The sequence below is a fragment of the Cordyceps javanica genome, chromosome 6, assembly GCF_051103115.1.
Source record: "Cordyceps javanica chromosome 6, complete sequence".
NCBI classification, from domain to species: domain Eukaryota; kingdom Fungi; phylum Ascomycota; class Sordariomycetes; order Hypocreales; family Cordycipitaceae; genus Cordyceps; species Cordyceps javanica.
Window position 1 is genome coordinate 1,454,103 of NC_139300.1, and position 13,003 is coordinate 1,467,105.

The 13,003-nt window shown below is 53.1% G+C and overlaps 4 protein-coding genes across 4 annotated transcripts; 3 read left to right on the plus strand and 1 right to left on the minus strand.

The window, feature by feature from the left end:
• Positions 1–1,222: 1,222 nt before the first annotated feature.
• On the plus strand, positions 1,223–2,064 carry V2A60_008888 (polysaccharide lyase family 20 protein; the record flags this gene model as incomplete). The annotated part of the gene is made up of 2 exons (XM_083260158.1): positions 1,223–1,880; positions 1,937–2,064. 2 exons carry the CDS (start codon positions 1,223–1,225, stop codon positions 2,062–2,064), a joined length of 786 nt encoding a protein of 261 aa, XP_083116284.1.
• A 547-nt stretch (positions 2,065–2,611) lies between these two features.
• V2A60_008889 (uncharacterized protein) lies at positions 2,612–4,957 on the minus strand (the record flags this gene model as incomplete). Its single annotated transcript, XM_083260159.1, has 3 exons — positions 2,612–4,084; positions 4,145–4,863; positions 4,933–4,957. 3 exons carry the CDS (start codon positions 4,955–4,957, stop codon positions 2,612–2,614), a joined length of 2,217 nt encoding a protein of 738 aa, XP_083116285.1.
• Positions 4,958–7,671: 2,714 nt separating this feature from the next.
• Positions 7,672–9,225, plus strand: V2A60_008890 (DUF3405 domain-containing protein; the record flags this gene model as incomplete). Its single annotated transcript, XM_083260160.1, has 1 exon — positions 7,672–9,225. One exon carries the CDS (start codon positions 7,672–7,674, stop codon positions 9,223–9,225), a length of 1,554 nt encoding a protein of 517 aa, XP_083116286.1.
• Positions 9,226–11,894: 2,669 nt separating this feature from the next.
• V2A60_008891 (uncharacterized protein) lies at positions 11,895–12,855 on the plus strand (the record flags this gene model as incomplete). The annotated part of the gene is made up of 2 exons (XM_083260161.1): positions 11,895–12,153; positions 12,320–12,855. 2 exons carry the CDS (start codon positions 11,895–11,897, stop codon positions 12,853–12,855), a joined length of 795 nt encoding a protein of 264 aa, XP_083116287.1.
• Between the last annotated feature and the right edge of the window lie 148 nt (positions 12,856–13,003).

The following is a 13,003-nucleotide window of genomic DNA, read 5'->3' on the forward strand; positions in this document are numbered from 1 at the left end:
AACATTGTTGTCATGGATGAAGAGCGATATTACTGTGACCGAGCGCCTGGTAGGTTTACCAGATTAGGTAGCTACCTCCCCTGGATTCACACAGATTTAGGAGGCAGCGGTGGTTACCATTTTCCGCATTATGTGTGACTTAGAACGGCGAATCGATTTTTCGGCATTAATTGTAACCGATCCCTGAATGACACTGGAATTTGCCAGGCTGGAGCGAGTGACTGCTTGAGGGAAGTGAAACCTGACTCGCCAGAACAGGAGCTGCAGCAGTGCACCGACATAATGCAAGCCTGTGCAGATCATAAAGATAAGTCCGAACACAATCAGTGTATGGATACTGCAGAGACTTGATTCGGGACAATGAAATGTGGATCGGTCGGGTAGATGAGCTTGAAATGTGTGCCTATAAGGGTCTTTCGAAGGTTACAGAGTTCAAAGAAGCGTGGGCGAGCTGGAACGTCAATATACTTTATAATACAAAATTCAGCATCTGTACAAGGCGAGATGCTGCCAAGTTGGGCTATAGAGTTATCCTCCGTCATCACTAGCTTGGTGTTGGTCGCTCCATTTTCGACTCATACAGAGTACGCTACCCGTTAGTGAGTTGCAAAAATGAGGCGGAAACGCTTGGCTCGAAATAGATGACGAAACTACACTTCATAGTGGAAACTGTGTGTGCCCTAGTCTGCCTGAGTTCCAAGACTCGCTCTCTTAATAGAGGGGTTGGTTATAGACGGACCATCTCGCCCTCGGGCCAACACAAAGAAGCCCCTGCCTCGCTTTTCGACGAATGATATTCATGAATCTGACTCCTGTGTAGGTGCCAGTTCCTACGCAAAAAAACGCAACAGTCATCGGCAGCGACTATTTCAAGCGTGTGAGTTGAATGATATATGCAAAGGGCTTGCTCTTTATTGAGTAGCTGCCCGTATCGGTGTCGGGTGAGTTGGTGTATAGACTGCGAGGCCTCATTACGCTCCCCAGCCGCCTCGTTCGCCTCGAGCCCACGTGGGCATCTGCGGGCGGCGTCCTGAACATGGCAAAGTTGCCACTGGCTCGGAAAGTCCATCATGATTCATGGAATTCTGCTACGTCGAAACATTGTGTTCTATCGATATGACTAGGCGCATGTTAACACACCACTATAAAAGCACACCCGACTCCACCACCAGAGAAGCGTTTTATCCCCTTTGGCAAGTGATCCGTCTCTTCTCAAAATAAAATGATCTCCATCAAGTCTCTTGTCGTCGCCGTGCTGGCTCTGGCCGGAACTGGTGAGACCAAGGTCACTTATTATAACTCTGGAGTGATCAAGGGCTGGGCCTCCATGGACAAGACCCACAAAGGAACTGTTGAAGAAGTCAAGGACATCTCGTACAAGGCAAAGACTTCGCTGAAGATGACGCAGACCTACGATCCGAAATACCACAAGGAGTACCGATCTTTGGTGGTATGCCCCAGTTCCTACCAACGGGGCGACGCGTTCTGGTACGGCTTCATGGTGCGCCTTGCAGATGACTGGCAATTCGTCGACCAGCCCATCAACATTCTCGAGTTCTTCTCCCGCCGCGGCGTCAACGGCGAGAGGGTCAACTGCGGCGACTTTGACATGACGGGCACCACGCTCTGGATCCAGAACGACCAGCTCCACGGCCGCCACGTCGGGGGCAAGTACATGGGCAAGGACTGCAAGCAAAACATCATCGACCTCCCCAACATGGCCAAGATTGAGCCCGGAAAGTTCCACAAGATCATCTTTCACGTCAAGTGGGAGGACAATGGATGGGGCTTCAGCCAATGGTTCGTCGACGGCCGCAAGGTGGTCGACAAGAAGGACATTGCCACCACTGTCGGGGGCAAATGGAAGTTTCAGTTCCGCGGTACGCACAACTCTTGTCTTGGATTCTCCCTTTTTTTTTTGCTAATGCGATTACAGTTGGCGCCTCCATGCCCGCGTGGCACGACGAAGGTGAAATGCAAGGCAACCAGACTGTTCGCGAGATCTGGTTTGACGAGATCGCCGTGGGTACGGAATACAAAGACGTCGATCCAGACCAAAATTAAGCGGGTTACGGCGCAGAGACGATGGTTTTCGATTGAATTTCCTACGGTGAGGATAATTTGCCTTTAAAACAAATGGAATTTAGCGTGTTGCGGTCCTCAATAATTTATCCTTTTTTTTTTTCGGAACTTGAAGCTTTGTGAGATGTATTCACTGTTATCCCACATGCGATACGACAGCTGGTCATCAAGGTCTCAGGCTTTGGTGCGGGCTTTGCTATACTCAAATGCAAGTACCACGATAGATAGAAAAAATGACCTTTTATTCAATTATTCTGGATATTCAATGAGATCTGAAGAATCATGGGTGGTTGCGCATGGTTTTACCTTGCTCATATTCCTCATTCAACGCTGGTCATTCGAAAGCATTACATAAAATGTCCTGGTCGAAATCAACCGTGTTCATAATGGAGATGAGCCGTTTACAGAAGGCCTATGCGGCGACTTTGATTCTTATGGTCTTCTTGGATGCTCAAAAATTTGTTCTTTTTCTTTCAAAAGTTATCGTTGTTTATTCATTTCTTCATGTGCTCTGCTCGTCTCCGTCCGCCTATCTAGTATACGTCCCACGGATCGTGTAATCCTTTTGCGGGCCGTTGACACTGTACGCGCACACCCAGCTCTCTAGGTTGACCGCTTCGAATTCAAAATTATAACTGACATTGTAGTAGTCGTCAATGCACAGATGGCCCGACTTGGCAGGCCAGCCGTGCTCGTGGCCTCCCGCCGCGGGCGGATCCTCAAACTCAATCTGGTGGAAAAAGTAGTCGACGCGCTTGTTGTCGTCCGGCTTGGCGAACCACACGGTGATGGCGTCAGACGCCTCGTCGTAGCGGTAGATGTAGCGCCGCGTCGCGCGGAAGCCGAAGCCTTGGTCCGTCTTGAACTCGCCGTCCTCGACGTAGAGATATTCGTAGCTCTCGCCGTGTTCGCACTTGGTTGGTGCGGTGGTGCCGTCGTCTTTGGCAGCGCACTGGATGCCTTCCTTTGTGGGCGCGCGCAAGAAGAACTGCGCTGTTCCGCTAAAGTGGCCGCTGGGGTGTGTCGGTAGCCTGCTCGTGAGATCGCGCTCCAGCTTCCACGTCCCAAGCAGGCTGCGGAACACGGCTCTGGAGACAAACCTCGGGGTGGTCAGGGCATCTGTCAGGACGGCTGCAGCGTCGTTTGTGATCCTGCTTGCGTTTGCATTGTCTTCACCGTCCTCGTTCACAGGTGCGTAGCGGCATGGGGCAACTGTATCTAGAGGCAGTCCGTTGGTGGTAAGATTGGGGGCGTCAATGGCCTGCGACGGGCTCATTTCCAGAGACAGCGCCTCGGCGAAATCCTGCATGAGAAATTGATAGTCGCCCATCGGGAATTGCGACTGGCGTGGGTCACCTCTGAGGCCAAGCGTCCTTTGGATGCCGCCGTCTTTGGCCAGCTTCTCGCGCAGCACGTCTGATTGCTCTTCACTTGACCAGAGTGAGGCGAGCAGGCGGGCCTGCATTTGTATCACGCCCCAAAAAGCTCCCCTGTAGAATCCGACAAACCCGAGATTAGGTACATCCGGATGATGCGTTGCGTGGAACGAGAGAGCCAGGAGCACTGCCGGGTGCGCAGGCGAATACTGGAGCGTGCTGAGCACATCTTTGGGGAGGAAATTGACGCAAGGTGCCGGATCAAAGCCTGTTGCAAGAACGACTGCGGCGACATCTTCGAGGGAAGAGTCAGACAGCTTGGCAGTTGACATTTCAATAGCTTCTAGTCGGCCATTATGTACAGTAATGAAGCCAGAACGCACGAAATCGCAGTACCAGTCACTGCATGATATGTGTGGCGGCAGCAAGTGAGCCGGACTGTCAGGGTCAGTCGCCGCAGGACCAATCATCTGCCTTGGACCCAGGGAACCACGCAGTCGCTCATTTGCGGCATCTGCTTTTGCTTCCGTGATATGTCCTTGTGAATCAGTAAATGGCACTGGCCTGTTGTTCTTGTTGAAAGACGAGAAATCGTGTGGCAAAAACGGCGGTGCTTTCCATTTCGGCTGTTGTTGTTGTCAGCACAGATCCCGAGGCCGAAAACCACCAGAGGATATGCCGCTTACCTCGGGTGTTGTGTGAAGGGGAATCACCCATGGATGACGTGGGGTGACGTGATGAATGCTGTATTTATCAATGTTTGGTATCGGGCTTTTCTCTGGGGAGTGAATCTCATTGGAGAGATCGGTGCCAATAGTCGAAGCAATGTCCACGCCCGACATCTGGCCGCCCGCTACCAAGATCTTGCCGCCTTTTCCAGAGGTGCCGAGGAGGGATTTCAGATCCCGATAGTGACAACTGTGGATGACTGGGATGCTCGTGTTTTCCTTCCACCCATTTGGGATGACTGGGTCGCCAAAGTAGCCAGACGCCACCACCACGCGATCGAACCGAGCCGTCGTCTCGTCGCCCTGTTCCGAATGAAAGGTAACATTCCACTCCTGGCCGTCCCGCTCGGTGCGTGTCACACGCGTCCTGAGCCTCAACTGGAAATCCTGACTACTGGCGAGATACTTTGCAGCGTAGCGCTGGAGGTACTGGCCAATCATCCACGCTTGCGGCAGCTGGGGCGTCTTGTCGTCCCAGGCCAAGTCGCTAAAGTGCATCGTGTGCCGGCTCTGGTTGACCATCATGAGCGGGTGAATCTGACGGTCCACGTCGGCCTTGGATGTCGGCCAGAGACCGCCGACATCCTTCTGGGCGTCGAATACGGTGACCTTGAAGTCTCCCTTGGGCGCATTGTGCAGCAACGTCTTGGCGACAGCTAGGCCGGCCGGCCCCGCGCCTAGACTCCAGTCAGCAGAAGGCGCATCTCGAATTGAGCGTTTCCGGGAGGGCTATAGAATCCACGTACCAACGATGCAAACCGACTTGGCCATGGCAGTCCAAGTGCTGTGTCGGCAAAGACTCATAAAATGATGTCGAGAAACGGATAACGGCGGGGCTTTTGGACGGTGAGCTTGCGGCTTACCTGATTATGGCAATGCGGACTGTTACCCACTGCCATCTCAAGTTTGGCTACCCTATGCATTGGGGCCCAACTGTTGACTGCTGGCTTTGAGAAAATAGATATGGGGTTTGCGTCATGTCTCAGACAAGCGATGACCCTTTAGATCCATTGGAAACGGGTGTGGTGAGGTTTGCGAGGCTCACCGTATTGTGATGGAACTCCCGACAAAGGACTGCCAGCATCAGAAAAACTAGTATCCGTAGTTGAGCAGGGTACATGACTAGGTTGTGAGAGCAATCGCTTGTCTTCACAGCGATGAATAAACCATGGGCAAAAGTTCACTGCCATCACATAGATTTTCTGCTTCGTGATCATCCCGCAGGTTTGACTCGCATGTCTTGCATTTGGGAATCGCCGATTGATGAGCCCCTCGGCCACCGATGCTGATGCAACAAAGAGCTCACTTCCAATCGTCTATGATGGATGTACTCGAGCATACAGTAGCTGCCGCCCGCCGAAAACTCATCCTAGTTTTATTAGGAGATGGTTGTGTATATTATTTGCGAGCCTTCCCTCGTGAGATCATGAGACCCTGGCTAGCAAGTGGTAGTGCTGGGCAACGACTCAATACGATCCCTTGAGCTGAGCAGTCTACGGGTACTTTGTACAAGATATTTGAGCCAAAAATTCTGCCAGACAAGATGCGATACCCGGATCATCAAGTCAATCAGACGTTCATGTAGTATTTCTGTTACACTACTCGTAGAATGTTGTATCGCCTCAAGCCGCCAATAATTGCTGTTGCTAGGCAGACTGTATCGGCTTCCTTTTTACATGTAGAATAACTGCCGGGTGCCTAACCAGCTGACCAGCCAGTTGTATTTAGCTACACCTACTAGTCTCTCTGCAAGGCTGAGACTGCGATAACTCAGACACCGCTAACTTGGTAGTTATAGGCACTCCACGAGCATCTATGATTGTGGTTCAGGGTGCGCGCTCATTTTGACGCTGACTCGTCTAGTACGGCTCTATTCTGTCGCGCCAATTGGCATCTTTTTGATTCATCGTAGGAACAGTCCTCTGAGTGTAGGCAGAGATACGTTGCCATGCACATTCTACAAGCTAGTCTGGTCGTATAATAATGTTGGCCACTCCCACTCAGGCGAAACGCAATTCTCAAAGTAATACGGAGTAACAAGTCGCGGGAACAAGCAACCAAGTCCACACCATGCTTCTGCCAGCCCTGATCTCAGGGGTATACATTTATCGACAGGCCTCGAATGGAGGTGGATCCAGTAGCAACCCATCTCGAGCTCGTGGTTTTCTCACCGGCCACTGCTGAACAGAGTAGTTACAGGCCATGACCTAGTGCTTGGTATGCTGTTATACCGAGTACGGCAACGTTGGGAACGAACAACATGTACGGCGTACCAGTAGCGTATATGCCTCTGTCAGAGTTGCAAGGGAACCGTCTCGTATACACGCCAAGATTCATTTGCCGGGGGGCATGAGGAGGACCCAGTTGATGGCAGTGCACGAAACTGCTCGAGTTGCGAATGCCCGCGGATGCCATATTATCGACTTTTTACTGAGTGCAACATAAATATACCGTCAACTACCAGTACCCCCAAAAGGGAGCAAGGCTCGGATCGCACAGGCGATCGCAACTTTGAGCCACATCACTATGTGATAAGGCTAACTAGCCACAAGGCTGGCTTCATGTATTCTTTCAGGATGGCCAAGAAAGCAAGTATTGGTCCACGTCAGCGCGCCGCGTGTAAAGCTCGGCGCAGCCAACGGCATGCCGTTACAACACAGTTCGTCCCGCATGAGAAAACTCAATTCCTCCAAATGCCCCCGTTTCGTTTGTCCAATCTCAGGGTTACTGGTTGACTGGCAAATTTCGGCTCAGCCTACCAGAGGGTCCCGGAACCCACACCTGTGCCGGACATCCTTGTCTTGGACCCTGGCACTTTGGCGCTCTATTGAGTGCATCTCCAGAAGATCAGTTCTAGACCCCAGCCCACGTGCGAGCGGTGCTTGGCCTTTACGATGGCCACGCCGTTGAGTAAACGAGGTCACAATAATCTAAATATGAGCAGCAAAGTTCGCAATTTCGCCGACCCTCCTTGATGAGAGTTGTTCTGTTTAAAAAAAAAACGGCTGTCTCTGTCGAACCTCGACTGAATTTCTCCGCGAGATATTTGATGGCTTCTCTTGGTTTCCCAAGCTGCAGCCATGCGCAGTTTCTCTAATGTGAGAGGTCGTAGAACGGTTGTCATTGTCATCTGCCTTGTTCTCCTCGGCACAGCGCTCTACAATGACTACGCAAGAAGGCGCCCCTGGCTGCATATCCCACGGTAGGCGACGAAACCGTACCAACGCAGCACCAATGTCCTAATGCGGCTCTTCGTTTTTTTCAGCTTATATGGGTACTACAATGGAATACATGCAGAGAATCGCCGAGAAAACGCTCTACCAGGCAAACAGGGTGAATCGCAGGGGTCGCCTGCCCATCAACCCCCGAGACTTCGGCGCTACAACCCCTACATCGGGTCAGAGCCATTGCGAAAGTGCTACCTAGACGCGCAAAATACAGTAGCCGCACCTGATATATATGCATATGACGGAGTGCCTCAGCATATGCCACAGCCGGCTTTCGGATCTTACGAGATATTGAAAATCAGGGACGATGTTTGCTTCGATCGGTTCGGACGATATGGCCCGTATGGCCTTGGCTATAGCAAAGCGCTTGGGGGACTGGGCTTCGAAAACGACACGGAGAATTCAGACACCGAGCATGTTTGGGCCGAAACAGGCCCAATTGACTACCGACACATCGATTGGGCAGATGCACAGCAAAGATGCTACGAATCCAACAAAGACCAGTCTGGAACAGCGATAGATCAGTCTCAGGGCGCGACGAAGAGTGAGTCCCGAACAGCGATAGTCGTCCGCAGCTATGAAGGCTTTACGTGGACACCGATGGTTATTTTAAACTTGCGTGCCATGATTACAGAATTATCACTCAAGACAGGCGGCGAGTACTCTGTACATTTGCTGATGCAAGCCAAGGATGCTAGACTTCCGCTCTGGATTGACGGGACTGTCCGGGAAACATACTTGCACAAGCATGTTCCAGAGGAGTTTCACGGCCTTGTTGTACTATGGAGTGAGCGACAGATGAAGCTGTTGTATCCCGGCGATTTCTCTACCTACTATCGGAACCCGGCCGGCAAGGATATCCACGATGTGTATCGCAGCCCTCACTTGGCACTGCAAAGTTTTGCAAAGGAGCATCCAGAGTACCGACACGTCTGGAACTGGGAGTTGGATGTGCGCGTGCTGGGCAATTACTACGAATTTCTGGATCGAATCAACAAATGGTCCGATTCTCGGCCCCGGGATCTCCTCTGGGAGCACAACGAGCGATACTTCATACCGCGGTACCACAAGTCGTGGGCAAACTTTACCGAGACCATTCGCAAACAAGAACAATCGGAGGGGCAAGCGATCATGGGTCCGTTGACTGCGCGCTGGAGGAAGAAGCTATCGTTTGAAGAGGCGGGGGGTACCGTCTTGCCGGCGGACTGCCTACGCCGACCCGAAACGTGCGGCGTGGGCGAAGAGGCCGACCTCATCACGCTGAACCCGATCTTCGACGTCGGCGGATCGGACTGGTACTTTACGCAGGACGTCACCGGGTACGACAAGTCCCTCCGGGACACGCTCCCGCGGCGCGCCGCCATCGTCACCGCCGGGCGGTACAGCCGGCGCCTGCTGACGGCCATGCACGAGGAAGTGCGGCGGCACAACCGCAGCATGTTTGCCGAGATGTTTCCCGCCACCGTCGCCCTGCACCACGGCCTCAAGGCCGTCTACGCGCCGCACCCGGTCTACGTGGACCGCGCGTGGGCGCCCGCCTCGGCGGTGGACCGGCACTTTAACAGCGGCGAGCGGCACTCGACGTCGGGCCGGAACGGGCCCTTTAGCCTGGCCACGGAGCGCGTGCACGCCGTCACGAGCTGGTACTACAAGAGCCATTTCGCCCAGCAGCTGTGGACGCGCTGGCTGGGCTACGCGGACAGCGCGGGGAGAGGAGGCCGGGAAGAGGAGAGCAGAAGGGGAAGCGGCGGGCGCATGTGCCTCCGGAGCATGTTGCTTCATCCGATCAAGCATGAGCATCCGGCGGAGTGAAGCTCGGTATATATTTGTGTGCTACTCAGTTGGGCCTTTGAGATGGCTATTCATGACAAGGCTACGAGAGAAGATTGCCTCTTTCATAGAAACTGACTACTCTCAAGATAATGTCATGGTGAAGGTATGTAAAAAACTACCAGACTCTTGACCCATGTGGATTCAGAGGTGGTTGCAAGGCACACTGTACCAGGTAGACTGTATCTGAAGTGACAGGATAGTTGACACGACTGTACGGGGTAGCTTTGGTACCTGACTGATATCAGATGTTGCTAGACGGTTGTGGCTACTCAATACGTACTTATTGGTAGAGAAAGCACTATTGATAAACATTTATTCAAGGGTAGGTTTCGTCCTTGTAATTTAGCCGGACTTTCCAATCCTAACTGAGTTCATAGAAGGATTATACAGACATACGACCTAATTTAGAGCAGAATAATTAACCAATCAATCGAAAGATCCTAATAAGTATATTCTGACGCCGCCGCCCACGCTCACATCAAGGGCCGGCGCTCTTTGGTTCCGCGTAATAAGGAGCAGACTTCTCTGCTGTCGTCGTCGCCCGCGGCCGCCCGCAGCCTCAGTCAATCAGTTTCCATCCTCCCCGCCTTCTACATTTGCGCTCAGTAGAGTAGCCCCAAAGCACTACCACAGTGAGCTGTCGACCGACATTACATCTTCGGAGGACTCGGAGTCGTCACCCCAGGCTAGTTCGAACCTGGTGGGCAAAGCAACCACCTGTGGTGAGCGCCCCCGCGGCCTCGCCTGCACTGGAAAAAAAACGGTGTTAGCTCCCCCCCCCCCGGGGATTCCACAAAGGAGCTGGCATCCAAGTAGTGTTCAGAGGGGTCTCACCAGGGCTGTCGGGACCGGTATTGTAGTTTGCAGAGTCGCTGCCGGCTGATGGTCGAGCGGGCGGTGACATTCTCTGCAGCCGCGCATACGGTCCGGGGTGGAAGCTCTTGCAGCACGGCATTGCTAAATCCTCATCTTGATAATATTGCCACTTTCCGACCACCGGTAGAGAAAGAAGAAGATGAAAAAAAGAAGAAAAAAACAAACAATGAAAATATAGGTTGGAGCCGGTACGGCGTGCATGTTTGTGGAGCGTGTGGTACAGCATGTGGATTTTGTACGGTCATAAGGCTCCTTGAACGATACGGCTGAGTTGCTGCCTAGTATGACAGGACATTGCGGATATAATATGCTCTTTTCCCCTGCTTCTATTATTTTTCTAGCTAAAGGCCATGGAAAAATAATGCTCGTCGCCCTTTGCCGTCGTCTGGGTCAAGCCCCGCAGCACCAGCCGAAGAGTTCGCGGAACCAAACAACTCCTCGTGGAGTCGAAAAGGTTTCTGATGAGATGCAGCCAAGGCGTCGCTGGCCTTGATGGTATGCAGGATCGTGTGTGACTTTTCGGCAGCTCCTGTTTCCTCAGAGAGGAGGCATGTTTCTCCATCACGGCGTTTCACCCGTAAAGAACTCATGAGATTGGCCCAATAGAGAGCACCCCCAACTCAGGAGGGCGACAGAGCGAAACGACGAGCAACTCACATTATGCTGGGCAGCTTGTGATTCAGCAATCTAGGGTAGATTGGGGCCTCTAGGCGACGCTACCGAATGTCTCTGTCTCTACATCAGCTAACCGAGAACCCGTTTAATAATAAATAAAAAGGCTTATCACAGGAGCGGTTGAAGTCGACTACACATGAGCGTCAACTCGGAAAGGCCGGCGTCTTCACATGCCGAAAACTATGCCGATACGTGAATGTGCAAAATTTGGGTCAAAGGACTTACATACTATGTAATCCACGGAAAAGATGTCACATCAACGAGACGGCTGTCGAGGAAGTCCAATCTCCCTCCAGTGTTTCGCAAGCCATCAGTCAACTAACTAGTTGCTTGGTATGATCGCCCGCGGGCCGCGCCGCCACAAAGTCTCGATATAGGGGGGGCCGGGGTGAGTTGCCAAGAGCTTGAGTAGTAATAAAGTTGATGACAATGATCCCGAGCGATATGCTCGTGAACAAAACATACAAGCTAGGCCAGTCTACATCGGCCGTGGCAATTGCTACTTGTGCAGTCGAATCGTAAGCCCGGAGCCGTCGCGGCAACTTGATACTTTGCCGCTTATTACTCTGCATAGAAGAACAATACGGTTTTAAAAGAGTGAGGTATACGAAAGTAGGTGATTTACGGTGAGTTATGCGGCGATGTACTTTACGACTCCCTTGCATCCGATTGCAACAACGCGCAGCAAAAAGTTATTAATGAGAACGAATGCACATCGATCCGGTCAAAGCCGCCCAGGCAATTGCGTCATGATGAGCCGCTGCCTTACAAGTAGTTACCAAGCTAAAATGGAACCCCCCCCCCCCTCCCGCCCAAACTATCCCAAGAAGAGCTCTGTCGCAACACCAAGCTCCAATAAGCTAATTGCCACTGCGATTGATGAGGGGCAGGTAGTTAGTCGGCATGTCAGGAAGCTTAATAAAAGCTACAAAGGCTGCCCTCGAATCATTCTTCTCTGCTTCCTCTCCAACCCTCTTTCAAAGGAAAAAAATTCAAAACGATACTGCTCATTGACCTCCTCGCGACGTTTATAGCTGAGCTCACCAAGCGCGTAACCTCCCCCCCCCCCCCCAAAAAGACTATCCTACAACCACATCATGGCCTCCCATCACGTCCTCATCCTCGGCGGCCACGGCAACATTGCCCAGAAGCTCACCCCGCTGCTGCTCCGTCGCTCCTGGACCGTCACCAGCGTCATCCGCAAGCAGGAGCAGGTCCCGACCATTGAGAAGCTCGGCGCCGGCCTCCCCGGCACCCTCAACGTGCTCGTCCAGAGCATCGAGGACGTCGCCAGTCAGCAGCAGGCCCAAGACATTCTGAACAAGGTCAAGCCCGATTACATTGCCTGGAGCGCTGGTAAGTTGCTACTTGCCCTTCCTGCCCTTTTTTCCTTTTCTTCTTTCTCCCCTCGATGACACTCTTTATTTCGATCCACTGCTCTCTCTCTCTCCCTCTCTCTCGTGTCAGACCTCTCAAGTCTACCTTTCAACTGCTAACCTTCAACTTCCTCCCCAACTCACAGGCGCCGGCGGCAAGGGCGGCCCCGAGGCCACCTACAAGGTCGACCGCGACGCCGCCATCAGCTTTGTCCGCGCCGCCGCCGCGACGCCCTCGGTGCGCCGCTTCCTGCTCGTCTCGTACAACGGCTCCCGCCGGGCGGCCGCGCCGTGGTGGTCCGCCGACGAGTGGGACGCCTACGACAAAAAGGTCAACCACGGCATCCTGGCCACCTACTTCCAGGCCAAGATCGCCGCCGACGAGGCCCTCTACGCCGCCGCCAAGAAGCCCGGCGCCACCCTGACGGGCATCTGCCTGCGGCCCGGCACCCTCTCCGACGACCCCGCCGGCGGCGTCGTCCTCGGCAAGGTCCCCCACGTCAAGGGCAACGTGCCCCGCGCGTCGGTCGCGCAGGTCGCCGACGCCCTGCTCGCCGCCGACGGCGTCAAGAGCGGCTGGTTCGACCTTCTCGAGGGTGATGAGGCTGTCGACGCGGCCGTCGCCAAGGCTGTCAAGGAGGGTGTCGACACTGCCGAGGGCGAGGCCATCTACCAGCAGTGACTCGGTCATGGCAAGCAAACAAGTAAACTCTAGTCAATTACTAATAAAAATTCACTCGCATATAATTTCCGCCCGAAAGACACCTAGCACTGCCGATTTTCATGCATCCTGCTGTCGTGTGGTACATAGTGCCCGCGGTTCCATTCGC